This window comes from Sorex araneus, chromosome X (genome assembly GCF_027595985.1).
Source record: "Sorex araneus isolate mSorAra2 chromosome X, mSorAra2.pri, whole genome shotgun sequence".
Lineage (NCBI taxonomy): Eukaryota > Metazoa > Chordata > Mammalia > Eulipotyphla > Soricidae > Sorex > Sorex araneus.
In genome coordinates, this window is record NC_073313.1 from 166,142,606 (window position 1) to 166,161,459 (window position 18,854).

Consider the following 18,854-nt stretch of genomic DNA (forward strand, 5'->3'; position numbering starts at 1 on the left):
GAGTAACCCCTGAGCATCACCGGGTGGGACCCAGAAAGCAAAAAAAAAAAATTACCAGGCCTGGGATTCCTGGAACCCCGGGCGAGAGAGGCTGCAGGCTCTGTGGCCGAGTCCCAGTTGGGTTATCCCTGACCCAGGGGGCCCAGGTCCCCCGAGCAGGCCTGCCAGCCCTGTGCCACAGAAAGCTCTAGAAGGGCTGGAGCGATAGCACAGCGGGGAGGGCGTTTGCCTGGCATGCGGCCAACCTGGGTTCAATTCTCAGCATCCCATAGGGTCCCCTGAGCACCACCAGGAGTGATTCCTGAGCCAGGATTAAGCCCTGTGCATTTCTGGGTGTGACAAAAAAAAAAAAGAAAGCTCTAGAAAGGCAATGGGGGGCATGGCCTGGAAACCCCTGGAAGCAACTCTAGGCTCGGCGGGGCCGTGGGCAGGCGTTTCTCTCTGTCGCGCCCTCCCCTCTGCCCACGCGCCAGGCTGCTGGCAACCAGGCCCGTCGGTTTGGGGCTCTGGGGACAAGCAGAGCCCGGCGAACCCCACAGACCGCAGGGAACACACGCGGCCGTGGCCCGTCCACGCCGGCAGCGCCGACGCCAGCGTGTCGAGTCCACGAGAAGGATCTGACGCAGACTGGGAAGCGGTGAGTCAGGAGGGGGCGGGAAGGCAGGGGAGAAGGGGCCCGGCAGATACAGGGGTGCTGGGGGACCCCAGAACCCACAGCCGGGGGCTGGAGCAATAGCACAGCAGGGAGGGTGCTGGCCTTGCATGCAGCCGACCCGGGTTCAATTCCCGGCATCCCATAGGGTCCCCCAAGCACCATCAGGAGTGAGTCCTGAGTGCAGAGCCAGGAATCAACCCTGAGCACAGAGCGGGGAGTGAGCCCTGAGCACAGAGTGGGGAGTGAGCCCTGAGCACAGAGCCAGGAGTCAGCCCTGAGCATTGGTGGTGGGTCGGAGCAATAGCACAGCAAGTAGGGCATTTGCCTTGCACGCGGCCGACCCGGGTTCGGTTCCTCCGTCCGTCTCGGAGAGCCCGGCAAGCTACCGAGAGGATCCCGCCCGCACGGCAGAGCCTGGCAAGCTCCCCGTGGCGTATTCGAGATGCCAAACACAGTCACAGCAAGTCTCACCATGGAGACGTGACTGGTGCCCGCTCGAGCAAATCGATGAGCAACGGGACAACAGTGACAGTGATAGTGACCCAAAAAGAATAAAGGAATAAATGAAAGAACCCACAGCCTTGCGGCTGGCATGGTCATGGGCGTTCCTAGCTGGTCCCCTTCTGCCCAGCTGGGCCAGGCGCATGGACGCCTTCCTCCAGGGGACCCAGGTGGCCACTGTCATCCAGGGCAGCGTCCTCTGTCCCCGAGCGGTGTCCTCGCTGCGATGGGCTGCAGGCTGTCCCCAAGGCAAGGACGCCCCCGGCTTCTGAGCAGGCCGCCCACTGGGGTGCCCCATTCCGTGGCCGAAAGATGAGCACCACATCGCATGCGACCGAGACAAGTGTTTCCTGCAGGTCTCGGGGCGCTACCCCCCCCCAGCCCATGTAGACGACACGGCTTGAACGTGGAGCTCGAGATCGCCGGTTCCCGAGTCAGTCCTGCTCTCGCCGGCCACGCACGAGGAAACACGCGCCTTTAAAAAATTGGTACAAATATTTATTAAAAAGTGCAATTCAAAATGAGCTGGGCGAGAACCTCACGGTGGGTCACGGGGGGTCACGGGGGGTGGGGGTGGGGGGGAGGGGGAGCAAGCCTAAAAACGAGAGACGAACAAACCGGGGCACGGCCGAGCCTGGGGCCGAGGGACCCGGCGGTGACCCTGGGGGGGGGGGCGTGTGGTCACTTCCCCGGTCACAGCGTGAACATCAAGGACCCAACAGTTCTCGGGAGCTGTGGGGACCCCCCCCTTTTCTGCCCACCCACCCTCCGCCGCCGCCCCGGGTCTTCCTGGAATCTGACTCCACGCGCCTCTGGGGGGATCCGGCCACCCTCTGCCCCTAGCCTGTTCGTTTGTTCCTCCCTCCGGGTCGCTTGTCCGGAAAGGCCGTGTCATCCCTGAAAACCAGCGACGCCAGCTGTGGGCCCCGTCCCCAGTGACGGCCGGCCGGGTCCCCCGGGAGGGGGCGGGCGGGCGGGTGGGGGCCAGCGCGGAGAAGGTTTGCAGGGGGGGAGGGAGGGAGGGAGGGAGGGGGCGGCAGGAGCACCAGCAAACACGAGCGAATGGAAGTTTCTGGATCATCGGCCCCACACGGGGCGCCTGGAGTGCGGGCGGCGGACTTCTCTGCCCACTGGCCCGTCCGGCGCTGGGCCCGGGCCACGGAGGGGGCAGGGGGGAGCCGCGTCGGGAAGAGCTGGATGCGGGCGGCAGGTCACAGCACCAGGAAGAGGACGAGGACGACGAGCAGGACGGCGAACAGCACGGCGATGGCGCACCACTGGCGCCCATCTGCGGGGACAGCGGGTCAGGGCCGGGGTGCCCACCCATGAGCAGCCACTCAGAGCCCAGCCGGCCTCGGAGCCCGCGGGGTCCCCGCCGAGCTGGGATGCAAACCGACTCCTCATGAAATGCAGTGACTCTGACGCAATGCAGTGACTCTGGCAAAATGCAGTGACTCTGGTGCAATGCAGTGACTCTGGCGAAATGCAGTGACTCTGGCGCCGGAGCAATAGCACAGCGGGGAGGGCGTTGGCCTGGCACGCGGCCGACCCGGGTTCGGTCCCCGACATCCCACAGGGTCCCCCGAGCACTGCCAGGAGTGATTCCTGAGTGCAGAGCTGGGAGGCAGCTCTGAGCATCGCCGGGTGGGACCCAAAAGGCCAAAAAAAAAAAAAAGAACAAAATTCGGGGCAGGAAGAACAAGATCGGGCTCTTAACGACCACCGACTGTTTTTCAGTTCCGCTCCCGCTCTGGCAAGAAAACGGGCAAGGAGGAACCAAGAAAGGCCGTCAGGGTGAGAGCACCAAGCCTGGACCCCAGAATGCGCCTCACATGGTCCCGGGGAACTGTGTGTGTGTGTGTGTGGGGGGGGGGTTCTGCATGTCTCACCCCAAATGGCACCCCGGGACACAGAGAGTTCCAGACGGGCTCTCGGGGTTCACCGGACCCCCCCCCCCGGCCTCCCACGGTACACGTACCGCTGGTCATGTGGGACACCTTGGCCAGCTTCTTCATCACGTTGTCCAGCCGGGACTGCGTGCTCTCCAGCTCATGGGAGAAGTCGTCCAGCATCCTAGAGGGGAGCAGACGCCCGGGGCCGGTCAGTGCAGGGCGTGGGGGCCATGCCCAAGGGGCTGGGGCGACAGCACAGCGGGGAGGGCGCTGGCCTGGCACTCAGCCGACCTGGGTTCAATCCCCGGCATCCCATAGGGTCCCCCGAGCGCCGCCAGGAGTGATTCCTGAGTGCAGAGCCAGGAGTAACCCTGAGCATCGCCGGGTAGGACCCGAAAAGCAAATTAAAAAAAAAAAAAAAAGGCAGAGCTGGAAGTAAGACTCAGTCCGGTCCCCATGAGGGGGTGGGCGCGTGTCGGGGGGCACGTGGGGGTGCAGGGGGCCTCACTCACACGGCCTGCTCCTCCAGCTCCCCGCCGATCCGCTGGGACATGTTCTTCAACACCCCAATGCTGCCCGACACCAGCTCCAGCTGCTCATCCTGCTGCTGCACGATCAGCTGGACCAAGGGGTGAGAGGCCGGGGGTCAGCACCAAGGGCCTGGCCCACCTGGCGGACACCCCCTCGCTGTCTCCTGATGCTCCCCCTCATACGCGGAATGACAGTGACTGGAAGCACCTGTGCCTGGACACGTGAGCAGTCAGCCACAAGAACGCCTCGGTGGGGAAACTGAGGCATGAAGGGACCTGGAGAGAAGACTGGGCCCCAGTCTCTGCACTGGGGCAGCCGTTGGAGCCGTTCAGAAGCCAGCACGAGAGGCCGGAGCGATGGCACAGTGGGGAGGGCGTTGGCCTGGCACGTGGCCGACCCGGGTTCGATCCCTGGCATCCCATGGAGTCCCCCGAGCACCACCAGGAGTGATTCCTGAGTGCAGAGCCAGGAGTCAGCCCTGAGCATCGCCGGGTGGGACCCAAGAAGCCAAACTAGGAAAAAAGAAGTCAGGTCACGGCTCATCTGTGCCCAAGTGGAAAACCACTGACCCGCACGTGCAGGACACGACACACAGCAATGGCCACCACACGGCCGCACATGACCGCTCCCCAGAAACGCCCCCAGAGCGAGCCTCGGGACAGAGAAAGGGACAATTGTCGGGGAGAGAACAAGGACCCAACTGTGCCCAAATGCCACGGCGGAGAGGAGAAATCTGAATACAGCGAGGAGGGGGGCGGGCTGGGGGGGCGAGGCGGGGAATGGGGTGTGCGCACAGCGGGAAGTGGAGGGCGAGTGAGGTGTGGATGGGATGTGTGTGAGGTGAATGTGGTGTGTGGGCGTGTGGTGAATGTGTGTGTGAGGTGAATGTGGGGTGTGTGTGTGTGTGTGTGTGTTTCTGTGTGTGGTGAAACGTGTGTACAGTGGGAAATGGAGCTTATGCACGGGAGATGTCTGAGGTGAATGTGTGTGTGTACAGTGAGACGCTGTGTGCGGTGTGTATGGGATGTGTGTGAGGTGAATGTGAGTGTGGTAAATGTGTGTGTGGGGGTGACTGAGTACGCACAATGGGAACTGGCTATTGTGTGAGGCGAATGTGGTATGTGTTTGTGTGTGGGGGGTGAATGTGTGTGTAGAGCGGGAAGGGGATGTTGTATGAGGTGTGTGTGGGATGTGTGTGGTGAATGTGTATGTACAGTGGGAAATTGATGTTGTGTGGTATATGGGATGTGTGAGGTCAGTGTGTGTATGTGTGTGGTGACTGAGCATGCACAATGGGAAACATATTGTGAAAGGTGTGGGAGGTGATTGTGCTACGTGTTTGTGTTTGTGTATGTGTGGTGAATGTGTATGTAGAATGGGAAGTGGATGTTGTATAAGGCATGTAAGGAATGTGTGTGAGGTGAATGTGGTGTGTGGTTAATGTGTGTGTGGTGAACGTGTGTGTACAGTGGGAAATGGATCTTATGCATGGGACATGTCTAAGGTGAATGTGGTATGTACAGTGAGAAGCAGATGTGTGAGGTGTGGTGATATGTATGTATGTATAGTGGGAAATGGATGTTCTGTGAGGTGTGTATGTATGGGATGTGTGTGAGGTGACTGTGGGTGTGGTAAATGCTTGTGTGTGGTGAATGAGTATGCATGATGGGAAATGGATATTGTGTGAAGTGTGTGTGAGGTGAATGTGGTGTGTGTGTGTGTGTATGTGTGTGTGTGTGGTGAATGTGTGTGCGGGGTAGGAACTGGATGTTCTATAAGGTGTGTATGGAATGTGTGTGAGTTGAATGTGTGTGAGGTGAATGTGGTACATGAGGTGACCCAGATGTCATATGCAGTGTGTGATGTGTATGAGGTATGTAGTATGAGGTGTTGTGTATGGTACGGAAAGGGATGTATATAGTGTGTATGGTGTGTATGGGGGGGTGGCATCTATGAGGTGTATGTATGAAATGTGGTACATATGAAGTGTGGTTTGTGTATGAGATGGACTCAGAATGAATGAGGTGCATATGTGTACGGTTGGTGCAAGAAGTATGTGTGGTGTATGTGATTTATGTGTTGCATCTGAGATGGATGTGTGTGGTGTATACATGAGGTGTGGTGTGTGGGTGGAAGTGGATGTGTGTACTGAATGTGCAGGAGATGTGTGTGAGATGCATGAGGTGTGTATGTGGGATGTAGTATGGGTTGAGGTATGTGTAAGATGATATGTGTGTATGGTATGAGGTATGTGTGGGATAACGTGTGTGGTGTGTGTGGGATGTATAAAGTATATGTGGTATGAAGTATAGGTGGGATGTATGAAGTATGTGGTGTGGGTGTGTGTGAAATGTATGAGGTGTGTGTTATGAAGTGTGTAGGATGACGTGTGGTGTGAGATGTGTGAGATGTATGAGGTGTGTGTGTGTGGGATGAAGTGTGTGGGATGATGTCTGTGGTGTAAGATATGTGTAGGATATATGAAGTCTGTGGAATATATGATATATGTGTGGTATGAAGTATGTGTGGGATAATGTGTGTGGTGTATGTGGGATGTATAAAGTATGTGTGATGTGCGATATGTGTGAGATATATAGGGTGTGTGTAGAATATTTGATGTGTGCGGGACAAAGTATGTGTGATGTGAGATGTGTGAGATGTATGTAGTGTGTGTGGGATGAGGTATGTGTGGGATGATGTGTGTGTGGTGTGGGATGTATGAGGTGTGTGGAATATATGATATGTGTATGGTATGAAGTATGTGTGGGATAATGTGTGGTGTGAGGTATGTGTGAGATGTATGAGGTGTGTGGAGAATATGATATGTATGTGGGATGAGGTACGTATGGTGTGAGAAATGTGTGGGATGTATGAGGTGTGTGTGGGATGACGTGTGTGTGGTGTGGGATGTATGAGGTGTGTGTGGAATATATGTGTGTGGTACGAGGTACATGTGGGATAACGTGTGTGTGGTGTGAGATGTATGAAGTGTGTGGAATATATGGTATGTGTGTGGTATGAAGTATGTGTGGGATAACGTGTGGTGTGAGGTATGTGTGAGATGTATGAGGTGTGTGGAGAACATGATATGCATGTGGGATGAGGTACGTGTGGTGAGATATGTGTGGGATAACGTGTGGTGTGAGATATGTGAGGGATGTATGAGGTGTGTGTGAAATATGTGATATGTGTGTGGTATGAGTTATGTGTGGGATAACGTGTGGTGTGAGATATGTGCGGGATGAATGAGGTCTATGTGGAATATAATGTGTGTGGTACGAGGTACGTGTGGGATAACGTGTGTGTGGTGCATGTGTGATGTATGAAGTAGGCATGTGGCATGTGCCGGCGGTGTGTGTGGTGTCTGTGGGCTGTCTGAGGTAGGTGTGAAAGGCCCCTGTCTGCCGGGAAGTGGGGGCCGGGTCTCCCGCCCAGGGGCCGCACCTGCTGCTGCGCGCGCTGCTCCTCGATGAACTGCGCGTTGGCCTGCTGCAGCTCCCGCTCCAGGCGGCTCGCCCTGTCGGCACCGGCGCCCCAGCTCTGCCCGCCGCTGTCGCCCAGCAGGGCCTGCAGGGGAAGAGCGCCGTGGGCCGGGTCCGCGTGGGGGCCGGAAATGGGGGTCTGGGGGCTGGAAATGGGGGGTCTGGGGCCGGAAATGGGGGTCTGGGGGCCGGAAATGGGGGTCTGGGGGCCCAACACGGGGGGCGGGGGCTGCTTCCCGTCCAGACGCGTCAACCGGCTCCCACAGGCGCCCGGAAACACGCGACCCTCCGGGCCGGGGCAGGAGGCCCGGAAGGTCCAGAAGCTTTTCCCTGTCGGCCCGAGCAGGGGAGGGCCCGGACCCCTGACCCGGCACAGCAGCAGCCCGCGCCTGACGCGACACGACCCCGGCACAGAGCTCGGCCACCGCGTGACAGGACGGCGAGGCCGGAGCGACAGCCGACCCGGGTTCGATCCCCAGCATCCCACAGGGTCCCCCGAGCCCCGCCAGGAGTGATCCCTGAGCACAGAGCCGGGAGTCAGCCCTGAGCACCGCCGGGTGGGACCCAAAAATACAGAAAAAAAAAAAAAAAAAAAAGACTATTGAGAAGCTTCCGGACACGGGCTGGCCTCGCGTCTGAGGTCTGGAAAGTTCTGGAATCGGGCTCGTCCCAGATCCTGGCGCACTGCAGACCTCCCCGCTCTCCGGGCCCAGCAGGCCGAGGACCACCCGGGAGATGCCTGCCCCGCCCCCGACCGCAGACTCACCTGCCGGTGCTTCCTCTCGGCCAGCGCCTGCGCCGAGGACGTGGACATCTGGTCCTTCATGTCCTGCAGAGCCAAGAGCAGGCCAGATGGGGAGAGCCGGCGGCAAAAGGCGGGGAGGGGGGGAGAGGAGGGGAGGGGAGGGAAGGGGAGGGGAGGGGGTGAGGGGAGGAGAGGGGGAGGGGAGGGGAGGGGATGGGGGGCACATCGCTCACTGCATCCTCCCAGAAAATGGTTCACTGGCCTCTTGGTCTCAGAGGGTAGAACATGCGTGAGACGCCCTTTAAGGGACCGGATTCGGGGGAGAGAGGACGGGCCTTGGGTCTCCCGGGCACCGGCCAGTGTCCCCCCCGACCCCGATCCTGGCCTGACCCCAGGAAGCTGGTGCAGCGGCCAGTAGACTGACAGAGCCTTGCACACAGCCAACGCTGGTTCCAGCCCCCGCACTCAGGAATCACTCCTGGGGGTGCTCGGGGGACCCTCTGGGATGCCGGGAATCGAACCCGGGTCGGCCATGTACTAGGCTAACTCCCTAGTCCCCGCTGGACTGTTGCTCCGGCCCTTCTCGATACCTTTTAATTACTCATGTCTCCAGCGGCACCCTGCAGACAATCTGTGACATGTGCCGGGCACAATGCTCGGAGAAGACAAATAACTGGCCGTTAATCTTTTTATTTATTTATTTATTTATTTATTTATTTATTTATTTATTTATTTGTTGGCTTTTTGGGTCCCACCCGGCGATGCACAGGGGTTACTCCTGGCTCTGCACGCAGGAATCACTCCTGGCGGTGCTCAGGGGACCATATGGGATGCTGGGATTTGAACTCGGGTCAGCTGCATGCAAGGCAAACGCCCTCCCTGCTGTGCTATTACTCCAGCGCCCTGGCCATTAATCTTACCAAAAATAATTTCCCCCCAGGAATGGGGGCTTTGTTACCGGAACAGCCTTTGGAACTGGCGAGAGATCAGGAGCCGCTAAATCCAAGTACTGGTCATACTTCTGGCACCTGAGGTCCAACGAGTGACCACCCCACTCAAGGGTTTGTTTCGGTTTACGTTTTGGGTCCCACCCGGCGATGCTCAGGGCTGACTCCTGGATCACGCACTCAGGAATCACTCCTGGCGGTGCTCGGGGGACCTGATGGGATGCCGGGGATCGAACCCAGGTCGGCCGCGTGCCAGGCCGACGCCCTCCCCGCTGTGCTGTCGCTCCGGCCCTTTCTGTTCAAATGCTGGTGGACGTGGACAATTTAGATGTGCATGAACAGAATGGCAATGGGGGACAAATGAACGAATGAGCTGAGGAACGAGAGTATCCCAAGGCCACCACGCATTTGGACGGTATCACTCAGGCAGGGGCGGCCAGGGCCGCCCGAGGCTCATGAGCGTGCAGAAGATTGACTTTCCGGAGCCATATGTGAGCCCTGGTCGAGGTGCATGTGTCGCAGACAGCTGGGTGCCTTCCAGCCCGCTGTGCTGATCAAAGGGCTGAGGGCACCCGTTGCAAGACACAAGCCGGGGGCTCCTGAGCCGAGCTTGTCTCTTCTCCCCCCCGTTCCTCATCAACGGTCTGAGCCGACGCATTGAGGCCCGTTTTGCTTTGGATTTTCACGCTTGCTCTAACTCACTCCCCTTCAGGGGGGTTCGATCCCCGGCATCCCCTAGGGTCCCCTGAGCACCGCCAGGAGTGATTCCTGAGTGCAGAGCCGGGAGTCAGCCCTGAGCATCACCGGGTGGGACCCAAAAACCCAAAATATTTTTAAAAAAATTTAAATATGGGGGGCTGGAGCGATAACGCAGCTAGTAGGGTATTTGCCTTGCATGCGGCCGACCCAGGTTCGATCCCCAGCATCCCAGAGGGTCCCCTGAGCACCACCAGGGGTAGTTCCTGAGTAGTGCAGAGCCAGGAGTGACCCCTGTGCATTGCCGGGTGTGATCCAAAAAGAAAAAGAATTAAAATATGGGGGCTGGAGCGATAACACAGCTAGTAGGGTGTTTACCTTGCATGCAGCTGACCCAGGTTCGACTCCCAGCATCCCAGAGGGTCCCCTGAGCACCGCCAGGGGTAGTTCCTGAGTGCAGAGCCAGGAGGAACCCCTGAGCATCACTGGGTGTGACCCAAAAAAGCAAATAATAATAATAATAATAATAATAAAAATATGGGGTCAGAGCAACAGCACAGCGGGGAGGGCATTTGCCTTGCACGCAGTCGACCCGGGTTCGATCCCCAGCATCCCCTAGGGTCCCCCAAGCACCACCAATAGGGATTTCTGAGTGCAGAGCCAGGAGTCAGCCCTGAGCATCACGGGGTGTGACCTAAAAAGACAAAAGGGGGGGTCCTTGGGAGCGAAGAGGGGTGGGCACACAGACCACCCCCAGACCCCATTCCTTACCCTGACCACCTGCCGCGTGCTGGTGATGAAGGCCTTTCTGATGCTCAGTTCCGTGGCATCGAGGTTGAATTTTCTCGGATTCGCTTCAACTATGCGTGGGTCGAGAGGTCAAGGGGAACATGCTCGTTCTTTCTCGGCCTCTCTACTGTTTCCCTCTCTGTGGGGGCCCCAGCACAGGGGCCCCTGCAGGTCCAGGCTGTCTGCCCATGGCTGGCCCTGACCCTCACCCCTGCTACTGTTTCTCTGGGACTCAGAATCGCCTTCCCGAGCCATTCTCATTGGCCCAACTACGCAACCCAGCTGGGCCCTGAGCACCGGAAGCTTCCCCAGCCCAGTCCCATGCCGGTCACCTGACCCCCATCTGCCTCACGGAGACCAGGGGCTGCCACACGAACTCTGCCCATGCACCTGCCCTCCCGACCAAGGGGCCGGGTAGCCCAAAGAGTGATGACCAGACAGCACAGCGGGGAGGGTGTTGGCCTTGCACGCGGCCGACCCGGGTTCGATCCCAGGAGTGATTCCTGAGTGCAAAAGCCAGGAGTCAGCCCTGAGCATCACCGGGTGGGATGAAAAAAAAAAAAAAAAAGTGATGACCAGCAGGGCACCCTCCACCCCCCACTCTGCTCTTAATTCCACAGTCGGGGGCAAAAATGTGCCCCATCTGGGGCTGGAGCAATAGCACAGCGGGTAGGGCGTTTGCCTTGCACGCGGCCGACCCGGGTTCTAATCCCAGCATCCCATAGGGTCCCCTGAGCACCGCCAGGGGTAATTCCTGAGTGAAGAGCCAGGAGTAACCCCTGTGCATCGCCGGGTGTGACCCAGAAACAAACAAACAAAAAAAAAATGTGCCCCATCTCCTGTCACTGCCCTGACTTCGGATCCTGCCCTGGGATCCCCACCAAGAACCCGGGTCGCTTGGCGGGGGGTTTGGGGGGTGTCCCCAAAACGAGCTCGGGCCTGGCACAGACTCAGAGCGCGCCCTGGCAGCAGCCGCCGCTCCCCCCTCCCAGCACCAGCCCGGCCCAAGTCGCCCGTGGCAAGTGGGGAGGTGGGCGTGGACCAGAACCCCCCCAGCATCCCTCCACCTCCCAGTCCCTGGACCTCCCAGGGATGAAGGGGGCGGCCCCCCGGGGGCGCTGAGCGTGTCCCGAGGATGAGGCCACGCCCCCAGGCTGAAGGCCCGCCCCCTGGGGCCCAGGTGGCCAATCGGAACCGCGAGCCGGCGCATGCGCCGCCGCCCGGGCGCGTGGAAAGGATATTGATGGTCTCGTCCAGGTCCTCGAGGTCCCACTCGATGCTGCGCAGGTTGTTGCGCAGCTCGTTGGTGGTCCAGTCCACCTCCTCGCGCGTGGCGCCCGCCGGCTCCTGCAGCAGCTCGCTCCATCGCTGGAACAGGCCCTGCGCCGTGTTCACCGCCTTCTGCACCTCGCTGGGGCGGAGGGGGCGGTCAGGGGGCGGTCGGGGGGCCAGCGCGGCCGGACTCCGGCCCACGGGTGCAACATCCACGTCCAGCAGCGCCAGACCCAGCCCACGGGTGCAACTGCCGTGTCCAGCAGCGCCGGACCCTGGGCACAGGTGCAATAGCCACCCACCCATGTCCAGCGGGGCTGGACCCTGGGCCATGGATGCAACGGCCGTGTCCAGCAGCGCCGGACCCTGGCCCACCCGGGTCCGGGTGCAACAGCCACGTCCAGCAGCGCTGGACCTGACCCACGGTTTGACAGTCGCGTGCCGTGGACCCCGAGGTGCGACAGCTGTGTCCAGCAGCACTGGGCCTGGCGTACGGGTGCAAGAGCCCCGTCCAGCAGCGCTGGACCCCGGGAGGCGTCACCACGCCCGAGGCTTGGAGATGCAGGTAAGTCCGTCTGAGTATGAGCTCAGCTGCTTTTATTTTTGCTTTTATTATATTTTTGGGGGGGGGAGTAGTGCAGGTCACTACTTAAGCAGAGGTCTGTCTGACGGTGCATGCTCTCTTCCTCCCGGAGACCCCCACTGCAAAGCCCCGACCCTCAGATGAACTAAGAGACCCCTACCCGCTGTCATTCAGATCCAGATGAAACCGCCCCGGCAGGGATCTGCCTTGGGGGTTCCTCTTAGAAGGGAGCAGGGAGCCAGAGTCCTTCAAAGGCTCAGATTTCCATCGGAAACGTTTTTTTCCATCTCATTAGATCGCCCGGCATTATTATTAGCATCGAATATAATAAAACAGGCACTTTCCTGGGTTCCCTGATGCAGATTTGTAAATCTCTTGTTCAGAGTTTGAAGCCCCCCCCCCCCCCCGCCGCCTTCCTTCACTCCACCCCCCACTGCCAGGGAGGTCTTCACCAGCCAAATAAACTGATCAGTGCACACTGCTTCATGAAAGGCCAAAATGAAATCACTCAGGGGTCTGAGAGATAGTACAGCCCTCGGGAGGGCACTTGCCTTGCACAATCCCCTCTATGGTCCCCTGAATCCTGCCAGGAGTGACCCCTGAGCACAGAGACAGGAGCAAGCTGGGTTGGCCCCCCAAAATCTTTAATCTAAAATAAAACATTAAAAAAAATGTTTAAACATGTTTATGGGGGGCTGGAGCGATAGCACAGCGGGGAGGGCATTTGCCTTGCACTTGGCCGACCTGGGTTCAATTCCCAGCATCCCATAGGGTCCCCTGAGCTCCGCCAAGAGTAATTCCTGAGTGCAGAGCCAGGAGGAACCCCTGTGCATCGAGGCGGGTGTGACCCAAAAAGAAAACAAACAAACAAAAAAGAATAAACATGTTTATGGGGCTGGAGCGATAGCACAGCAGGGTGGGTGTTTGCCTTGCACATGGCCGACCCGGGTTCAATTCCCAGCATCCCATAGGGTTCCCCGAGCACCGCCAAGGGGTAATTCCTGAGTGCAGAGCCAGGAGTGACCCCTGTGCATTGCTGGGTGCGACCCCCCCCAAAAAAAAGTAAACATGTTTATATTAAAAGAAAAAAACTGACACAAAACCCTGTCAGTAACAGTATTTAAAAATAAAGGCATTACCGGGTTCTAATCCCAGCATCCCATATGGTCCCCTGAGCACTGCCAGGGGTAATTCCTGAGTGAAAAGCCAGGAGTAACCCCTGTGCATCGCCGGGTGTGACCCAAAAACCAAAAAAAATATAATAATAAAATTTAAAAAAAAATAAAGGCATTTCACTCACAGAAATAATTTCTGTGGCTGGAGTGATAGCACAGTGAGGACAGTGTTTGCCTTACATGCAACCAACCCGGGTTCGATCCCCGGCATCCCATAGGGTCCCCCGAGCACTGCCAGGAGTGATTCCTGAGTGCAGAGCCAGGAGTCAGCCCTGAGCATCGCCAGGTGGGACCCAAAAAAAGCAAAACTAATAACAATAATAATAACCTCTAGTATTATTATATTAGAAATTATGGCTATATGGAGCTCCCATAACCATGCCATCAGCCTCTGGCGCCACTCGGGGCGCCCCAGAGGGGGCCAGGTGAGAGCCCTCACCGCCCCAAGGGGCCAGGTCCCGGCAGCCGACCTCCACAACCCAACTGCCACCACGCTCCAGGCCGCCTTCCACACGCGAGGACCGAGCTTCACGCATGAGTGAATATTCCCGGACACATCATAAGACACTCCGTACCCATTCTCCATAAAATCATAGAGGGAAATAAATGTACATGCCTCTCGGAGAGCCCGGCAAGCTACCGAGAGGATCCCGCCCGCACGGCAGAGCCTGGCAAGCTCCCCGTGGCGTATTCGAGATGCCAAACACAGTCACAACAAGGCTCACCATGGAGACGTGACTGGCGCCCGCTTGAGCCCATCGATGAGCACCGGGACAACCGTGACAGTGACAGTGACAGTGACAGCGTCTCTGTGTCCCTGGCCCGGGTTTGATCCTCGGCCGCGCGCATGGTCCCCCCTGCCCCAGACTCCTCGGAACCTCCTGACCTGAACAACGAGTGTCGCAGCCAACAGGCCGCACTGCCTTGCACTGTCCCAGCGTGTCCCGACAGGCGCGTCCCCCCCCAGCCCCCCCCGCCCCCGCCTCCTCTCACCCAGATGAACCCGCCCTGCTCCTGAGCCAGCGCTGGCCTGGGGCTCCCACCCCGGGGCTGTTTCAGGCTCCTCGGGACCCCCGGGAGTGGAAGCGTCCCCCCCCCCACCCCAGCCCCGGCCCCAAGCCCCCACCGGGCTCACCTGCACAGACACTTGTGGCAGGCCCGCTTCCTGCGTAGAGCAGGGGGACCCGGGCTGGGCCTGTGACCACCAGCCCACACTGCCTCGGGGCCCTGGACCCCGGGAGAGTGCAGGGGGGGGGGGGGTCGCAGCACGCACCCGGCACCCCACACACCTCCCCTGAATGGGAGTGGCTCCTGAGCACTGAGCCGGGAGTCAGGCCCAAGCCTGCCCGCTCGTCCCGACCCCATGGAAAAGTAGATCCAGGGCGACGGCACCCAATGCCCTGCGCCCCCAAACTGGCCCGCTAGGGTCTTCTCCGACACCCCGAGTCCTCCCGGCCGGACAATCGGCGAAAGTCCCGACTGGCCTGAGCGGCCGCGGGCCTCTCACCTAACCCCTGGGATCCTGCTCCCGTGGGCGTCCACCTCGGCACTGACCCCCAGCCACACCCGGGCAAGGAGACACTCACTGCCAGGACCCCCAGCGGGGCAGAGACGAAGCACCCCCGCCACCCACGGGGGCCCGTTCCACACAACTGGCACCTTCGAAGGGCGTGTCCCCCAAGACAGCCACTGACACCAGCCCCAGGCACGGACAGAGGGGCCGGGACACGGGATGGCCCGCCACGGGCCGAGACGGCAGGACAGCAGTACCTGGAGGGGGACCCACCGGACACAGCACCCCAGACCCACCGACCCCCCCACCTGCCTTCCCGAAGGGCACAGAGAGCCCCCGAGACACCTGAGGCTGCCACTCCCCCCCTTGGGACACACAGTGACATGCACGACCTCAGGGTGTGACTCGGAGACGCTCAGGGGTACTCGGGTGTGAAGGGTCCCCACGGAGCCATTAAAAGCCCCCCCCGATTTTTTTTTTCTTTTTGGGTCCCACCCGGTGATGCTCAGGGCTGACTCCTGGCTCTGCACTCAGGAATAACTCCTGGCGGTGCTCAGGGGACCCTAGGGGATGCTGGGGATCGAGCCCGGGTCGGCCGCATGCAAGGCCAACCCCCCTGCAAAGCCTGCGCCCTGGCCGGCAGAGCAGGGTACACTGGCGAGGACTGAGTACCCCGGGCTGGAGGACACAGTTAGCAAGTGTGACCTTTGGGGGCCCAGAGGGCCAGCACAGAGGGCGGGGGGCGTCCTGCCCAGGGCTGACCTGGGGTCCACCGCATCCGCTCTGCCAAGGCCTGCCAGGCGAGAACCTGTCCGGGTTATCATTTTTCAGCCCCACCCCAGCGGTGCTCAGGGCTGACTCCTGGTTCAGTGCTCAAAGGGCCCGGGGCAAGGTGGGGGGGGAATGGCCTCCTGCACACTAGCCCCTTTCAAGCCATTTCATTGCTCCTCAAGAATCTCTGAGGGGCTGGAGCGACAGCACAGCAGGTAGGGCACTGGCCTGGCACGCCGCTGACCCGGGTTCGACCCCCGGCATCCCATAGGGTCCCCCGAGCACTGCCAGGAGTGATCCCCGAGCATCGCCAGGTATGACCCAAAGAAAAAAAAAAAAAAGCCCAGTGATACTCAGGCCAGCACTGATGACTGATGTCCCACAGGGGCGGCGTTTAAGGTGGCCCTAGGTCACCAGCCGCCGGGGTCAGGAGCCGGCATTCTCAACCGCCAAAGAGAGTCCCCACCCGGAAGGACCTTTATCCCCGGTGGAGGGCGGGGAACCTTCCACTCTGCCGGGTCAAGCCCTGAATCAATCCTCCCCATAAATAATGCACACGGCCTGTTCCCGTTTCAGGGATCCTCTAGAAGCAGGCGGGAGAACTGCAAGTGCTGCAGGGTTCCGTCCCGGCCACACCCTGCCCCTGGGCCTGGGGTCACACCCGGGGATGCTGCAACCAAGGCCCTGGGGTCTCTGGCCTGAACTTCGCCAGAGCATCCCAGATAATTAAGTCTGTCTTATATGTATGTATATACACATATGTATAATATACATGTATTTCAGACAGTGGAATTCTGAGAAGCAAAGGCCCAAGCTAAGGGGTCAGCGGTGGCCAGGCGGGGACTGGGCAGCTCCAGGTGGACAGCGCACAGGAGGGTGCTGTGTCCGGGTTCGAGCCCCGGCAACCCTAGGGCGCCCCTCGGGCCCCATCCGGAGTGCAATGCCGGGAGCAGGCCCTGAGCATCGCCTGGGGGGTCACCCCCGAGCCCCCCGAAAGGAACCGTCCGGCTGACAGCTGCTGGGAACGGGCAGTGACAGGCCCAGCGCCACCCACCTGGGCCGCAAAGGTGGAGCCGCCGCCAGGGGGGCACCTGAGCCCGGGCCGGGAGGGGGTCAGGGGGTGCAAGAGGGGGTCCCGGCAGGAGGGGGCGCGTGCACCGAAGGGGGGGCAGCTGCAGCCGCGCTGCAGGCGCGCTCGGACCCTGGGCCGGCCGCGCGGCCCGCGGACAATGGACGCGGCCCCGCCGGACCCTGCAGAGCCCGGGAGGGCCACTTCCTTTTCCGGCCGGGCCCGGGGCCCCCCTCGCACCGCCGGAAGCGGCAGCGCGGCGGCGGGGACCCCCGATCTCCGCGGGGCGCCCCCCGGGCTGGCCGCGGCCGCACTCACCCCTTCACCACGAAGAAGGGGTCCTCCATGGACATGGCGTCCCGGCCCCCCGCCGCCGCCGCCGCCGCCGCCGCCGCCGCCGCCGCCGCCGCCCGGGCGCCTGCTGGGCCGGGGGTCCCCGGAGCAGCGGGCGCGCGCACGCTCTGGAGCCCCCGCACGGCCGCCGCTCCAGCGCCCAGCGGCCCCGCAGCCCCGGCCCCGCCCACGCCGCCCGCGCGGCCAATCGGCAGCGCCCGCCGCCGCCGCACTTCCGCACCCCGGCTCACTTGAGCGCGGCGGGCACGCCCCTAGGGGGCGGGGCCTGTGCGCGTCACGCGACCTGGGGGCGGGGCCGGGCTGCGGGGAGCGTTTGCACCGGCCTCGCCTGTCCTTCTACCGCGTTTTTTTTTGGGGGGGGTTGTTTGTTTTTGTTTTTGTTTTGCTTTTTGGGCCACACCCGGCGATGCACAGGGGTTACTCCTGGCTCTGCACTCAGGGATCACTCCTGGCGGTGCTTAGGGGACCCTAGGGGATGCTGAGAATCGAACCCGGGTCAGCTGCGTGCAAGGCAGACGCCCTCCCCGCTATACCATTGCTCCGGTCCCTGGTTTTGTGGGGTTTTGTTGTTGTTGTTGTTTTGCTTTTTGGGCCACACCCGGCGATGACTCCTGGCTCTGCACTCAGGGATCACTCCTGGCGGTGCTCGGGGGACCCTGTGGGACGCTGGGACTCGAACCCGGGTTGGCCGCGTGCAGGTCCTGCTCGCGTTTGGCGCGTGGAAACGGTGCACAGGGGCGTTGGCCACTTCCAGGGGTGGGGGCAGCGCTTTCTCCCCCACATCCTGGAGTATTTATTCATTTACTTTGGCCTCGAGGTTGTGTGTCCCGCCCCCCGCCCCCCACCAGATCTTCTGGGCTTTCCCTGGAGGGAGGGAGGGAGGGAGGAAGCAGGGACCCGGCTGGGCTTGGGACGGGCCCCCAACGGGATTTAGTTTCACGGGTGGGGGGGGTGCTGGGGCAGGGGCTCAGAGCAGGAGCGTGGGGACTGTCCCTTTTGGAGGTGCTGGGGGACCCAGAAGTGCAGAGGCTGGAACCCGCCCCCCCCCCTGCGGAGCTCAGGCCCTCTGTCCTGCGGGCCCAGAAGGTATTTGGGTCCAGACCCGGAGGCTCTGGGCACCAGCCTGGGTGGTGGGGACGTTGGTGGCTGATAACCTGGCGGGCAGCCTGGAGCCGGCCCCCGCTTATCTCCGTGGCTCTGGCTCACCGTGACATCACCGCGGCTTCTGGCCTCACTCTCGAGTGACAGACGCCCCAGGGTCAGGCGGGCTGCCCAAGGTCACTCTTGGACAGTTTCCTTCTTCCTGGGGGGCCAAAGAGCGCGCTCCAACATGGGGCTCCGTGGTTCCGTCCTGGCCACCGGCCCCAGAAGCAAACGGCCAGTGGGCACCTTGACTGGTGTGCAGTGCCCCCCGGGAGCACTGCAGGGAGGGCACTGGCTTTGCACATGGGTTCTATCCCTGGCATCCCCTAGCATGCACCGCCAGAAGTGACCCCTGAGCATCGCCAGGTGTGACCCCCCCACACACCCCGGGGAGCCTGGGGGGGGCGAATGTGGAGGAACCTGCACCCCTGAGCACTGTTTGGGGATGATCAAACTCCCGTGATTGGAAGTTGGGGAGGAGGGAGACGAGTCAGATCGGGAGCCCGGGGCAGGGAGGGGTCCTGGCTCTCGGCCTGGCCTCCTGGGGCTCGGGACAGGGATTAGGAGGTGGACGGGGGAGGGGAGCGCCCTGGGCCGACTCCCAGCCATGCAGCCACGGCACCCCAGTGCACTTCCTGCCTGGGGCTGGGCCAGCTGCTTGGCGGTGGCTGGAGGTGACAGGTGTGTGTGTGGGGTGGACATCGTGTGGGTTAAAGGAGCCCCCTGAGGTGGGGCA

The 18,854-nt window shown here is 60.9% G+C and overlaps 1 protein-coding gene across 1 annotated transcript; it reads right to left on the reverse strand.

Annotated features, from left to right (window-relative positions):
* Window positions 1-1,640: 1,640 nt before the first annotated feature.
* On the reverse strand, window positions 1,641-17,092 carry STX6 (syntaxin 6). Its single transcript, XM_055121914.1, has 8 exons — window positions 16,940-17,092; window positions 11,480-11,649; window positions 10,221-10,315; window positions 7,828-7,890; window positions 7,024-7,146; window positions 3,561-3,667; window positions 3,135-3,229; window positions 1,641-2,444 (listed from the first exon to the last, which is right to left on the reverse strand). Exons 1-8 carry the CDS (start codon window positions 16,972-16,974, stop codon window positions 2,368-2,370), a joined length of 765 nt encoding a protein of 254 aa, XP_054977889.1. The 5' UTR covers window positions 16,975-17,092; the 3' UTR covers window positions 1,641-2,367.
* Window positions 17,093-18,854: the final 1,762 nt, after the last annotated feature.

Excerpts from the sequence above, each read along its gene's own strand:
- STX6 (XM_055121914.1), bottom strand. The coding sequence starts at position 16,974 with ATGTCCATGGAGGACCCCTTCTTCGTGGTGAAGGG. Across the intron at positions 10,316-11,479 it reads GGACCTGGACGAGACCATCA|GCATAGTTGAAGCGAATCCG; the intron begins ATATCCTTTCCA and ends CTCTCGACCCAC. Across the intron at positions 7,147-7,827 it reads CCGAGAGGAAGCACCGGCAG|GCCCTGCTGGGCGACAGCGG; the intron begins GTGAGTCTGCGG and ends CTTCCCCTGCAG.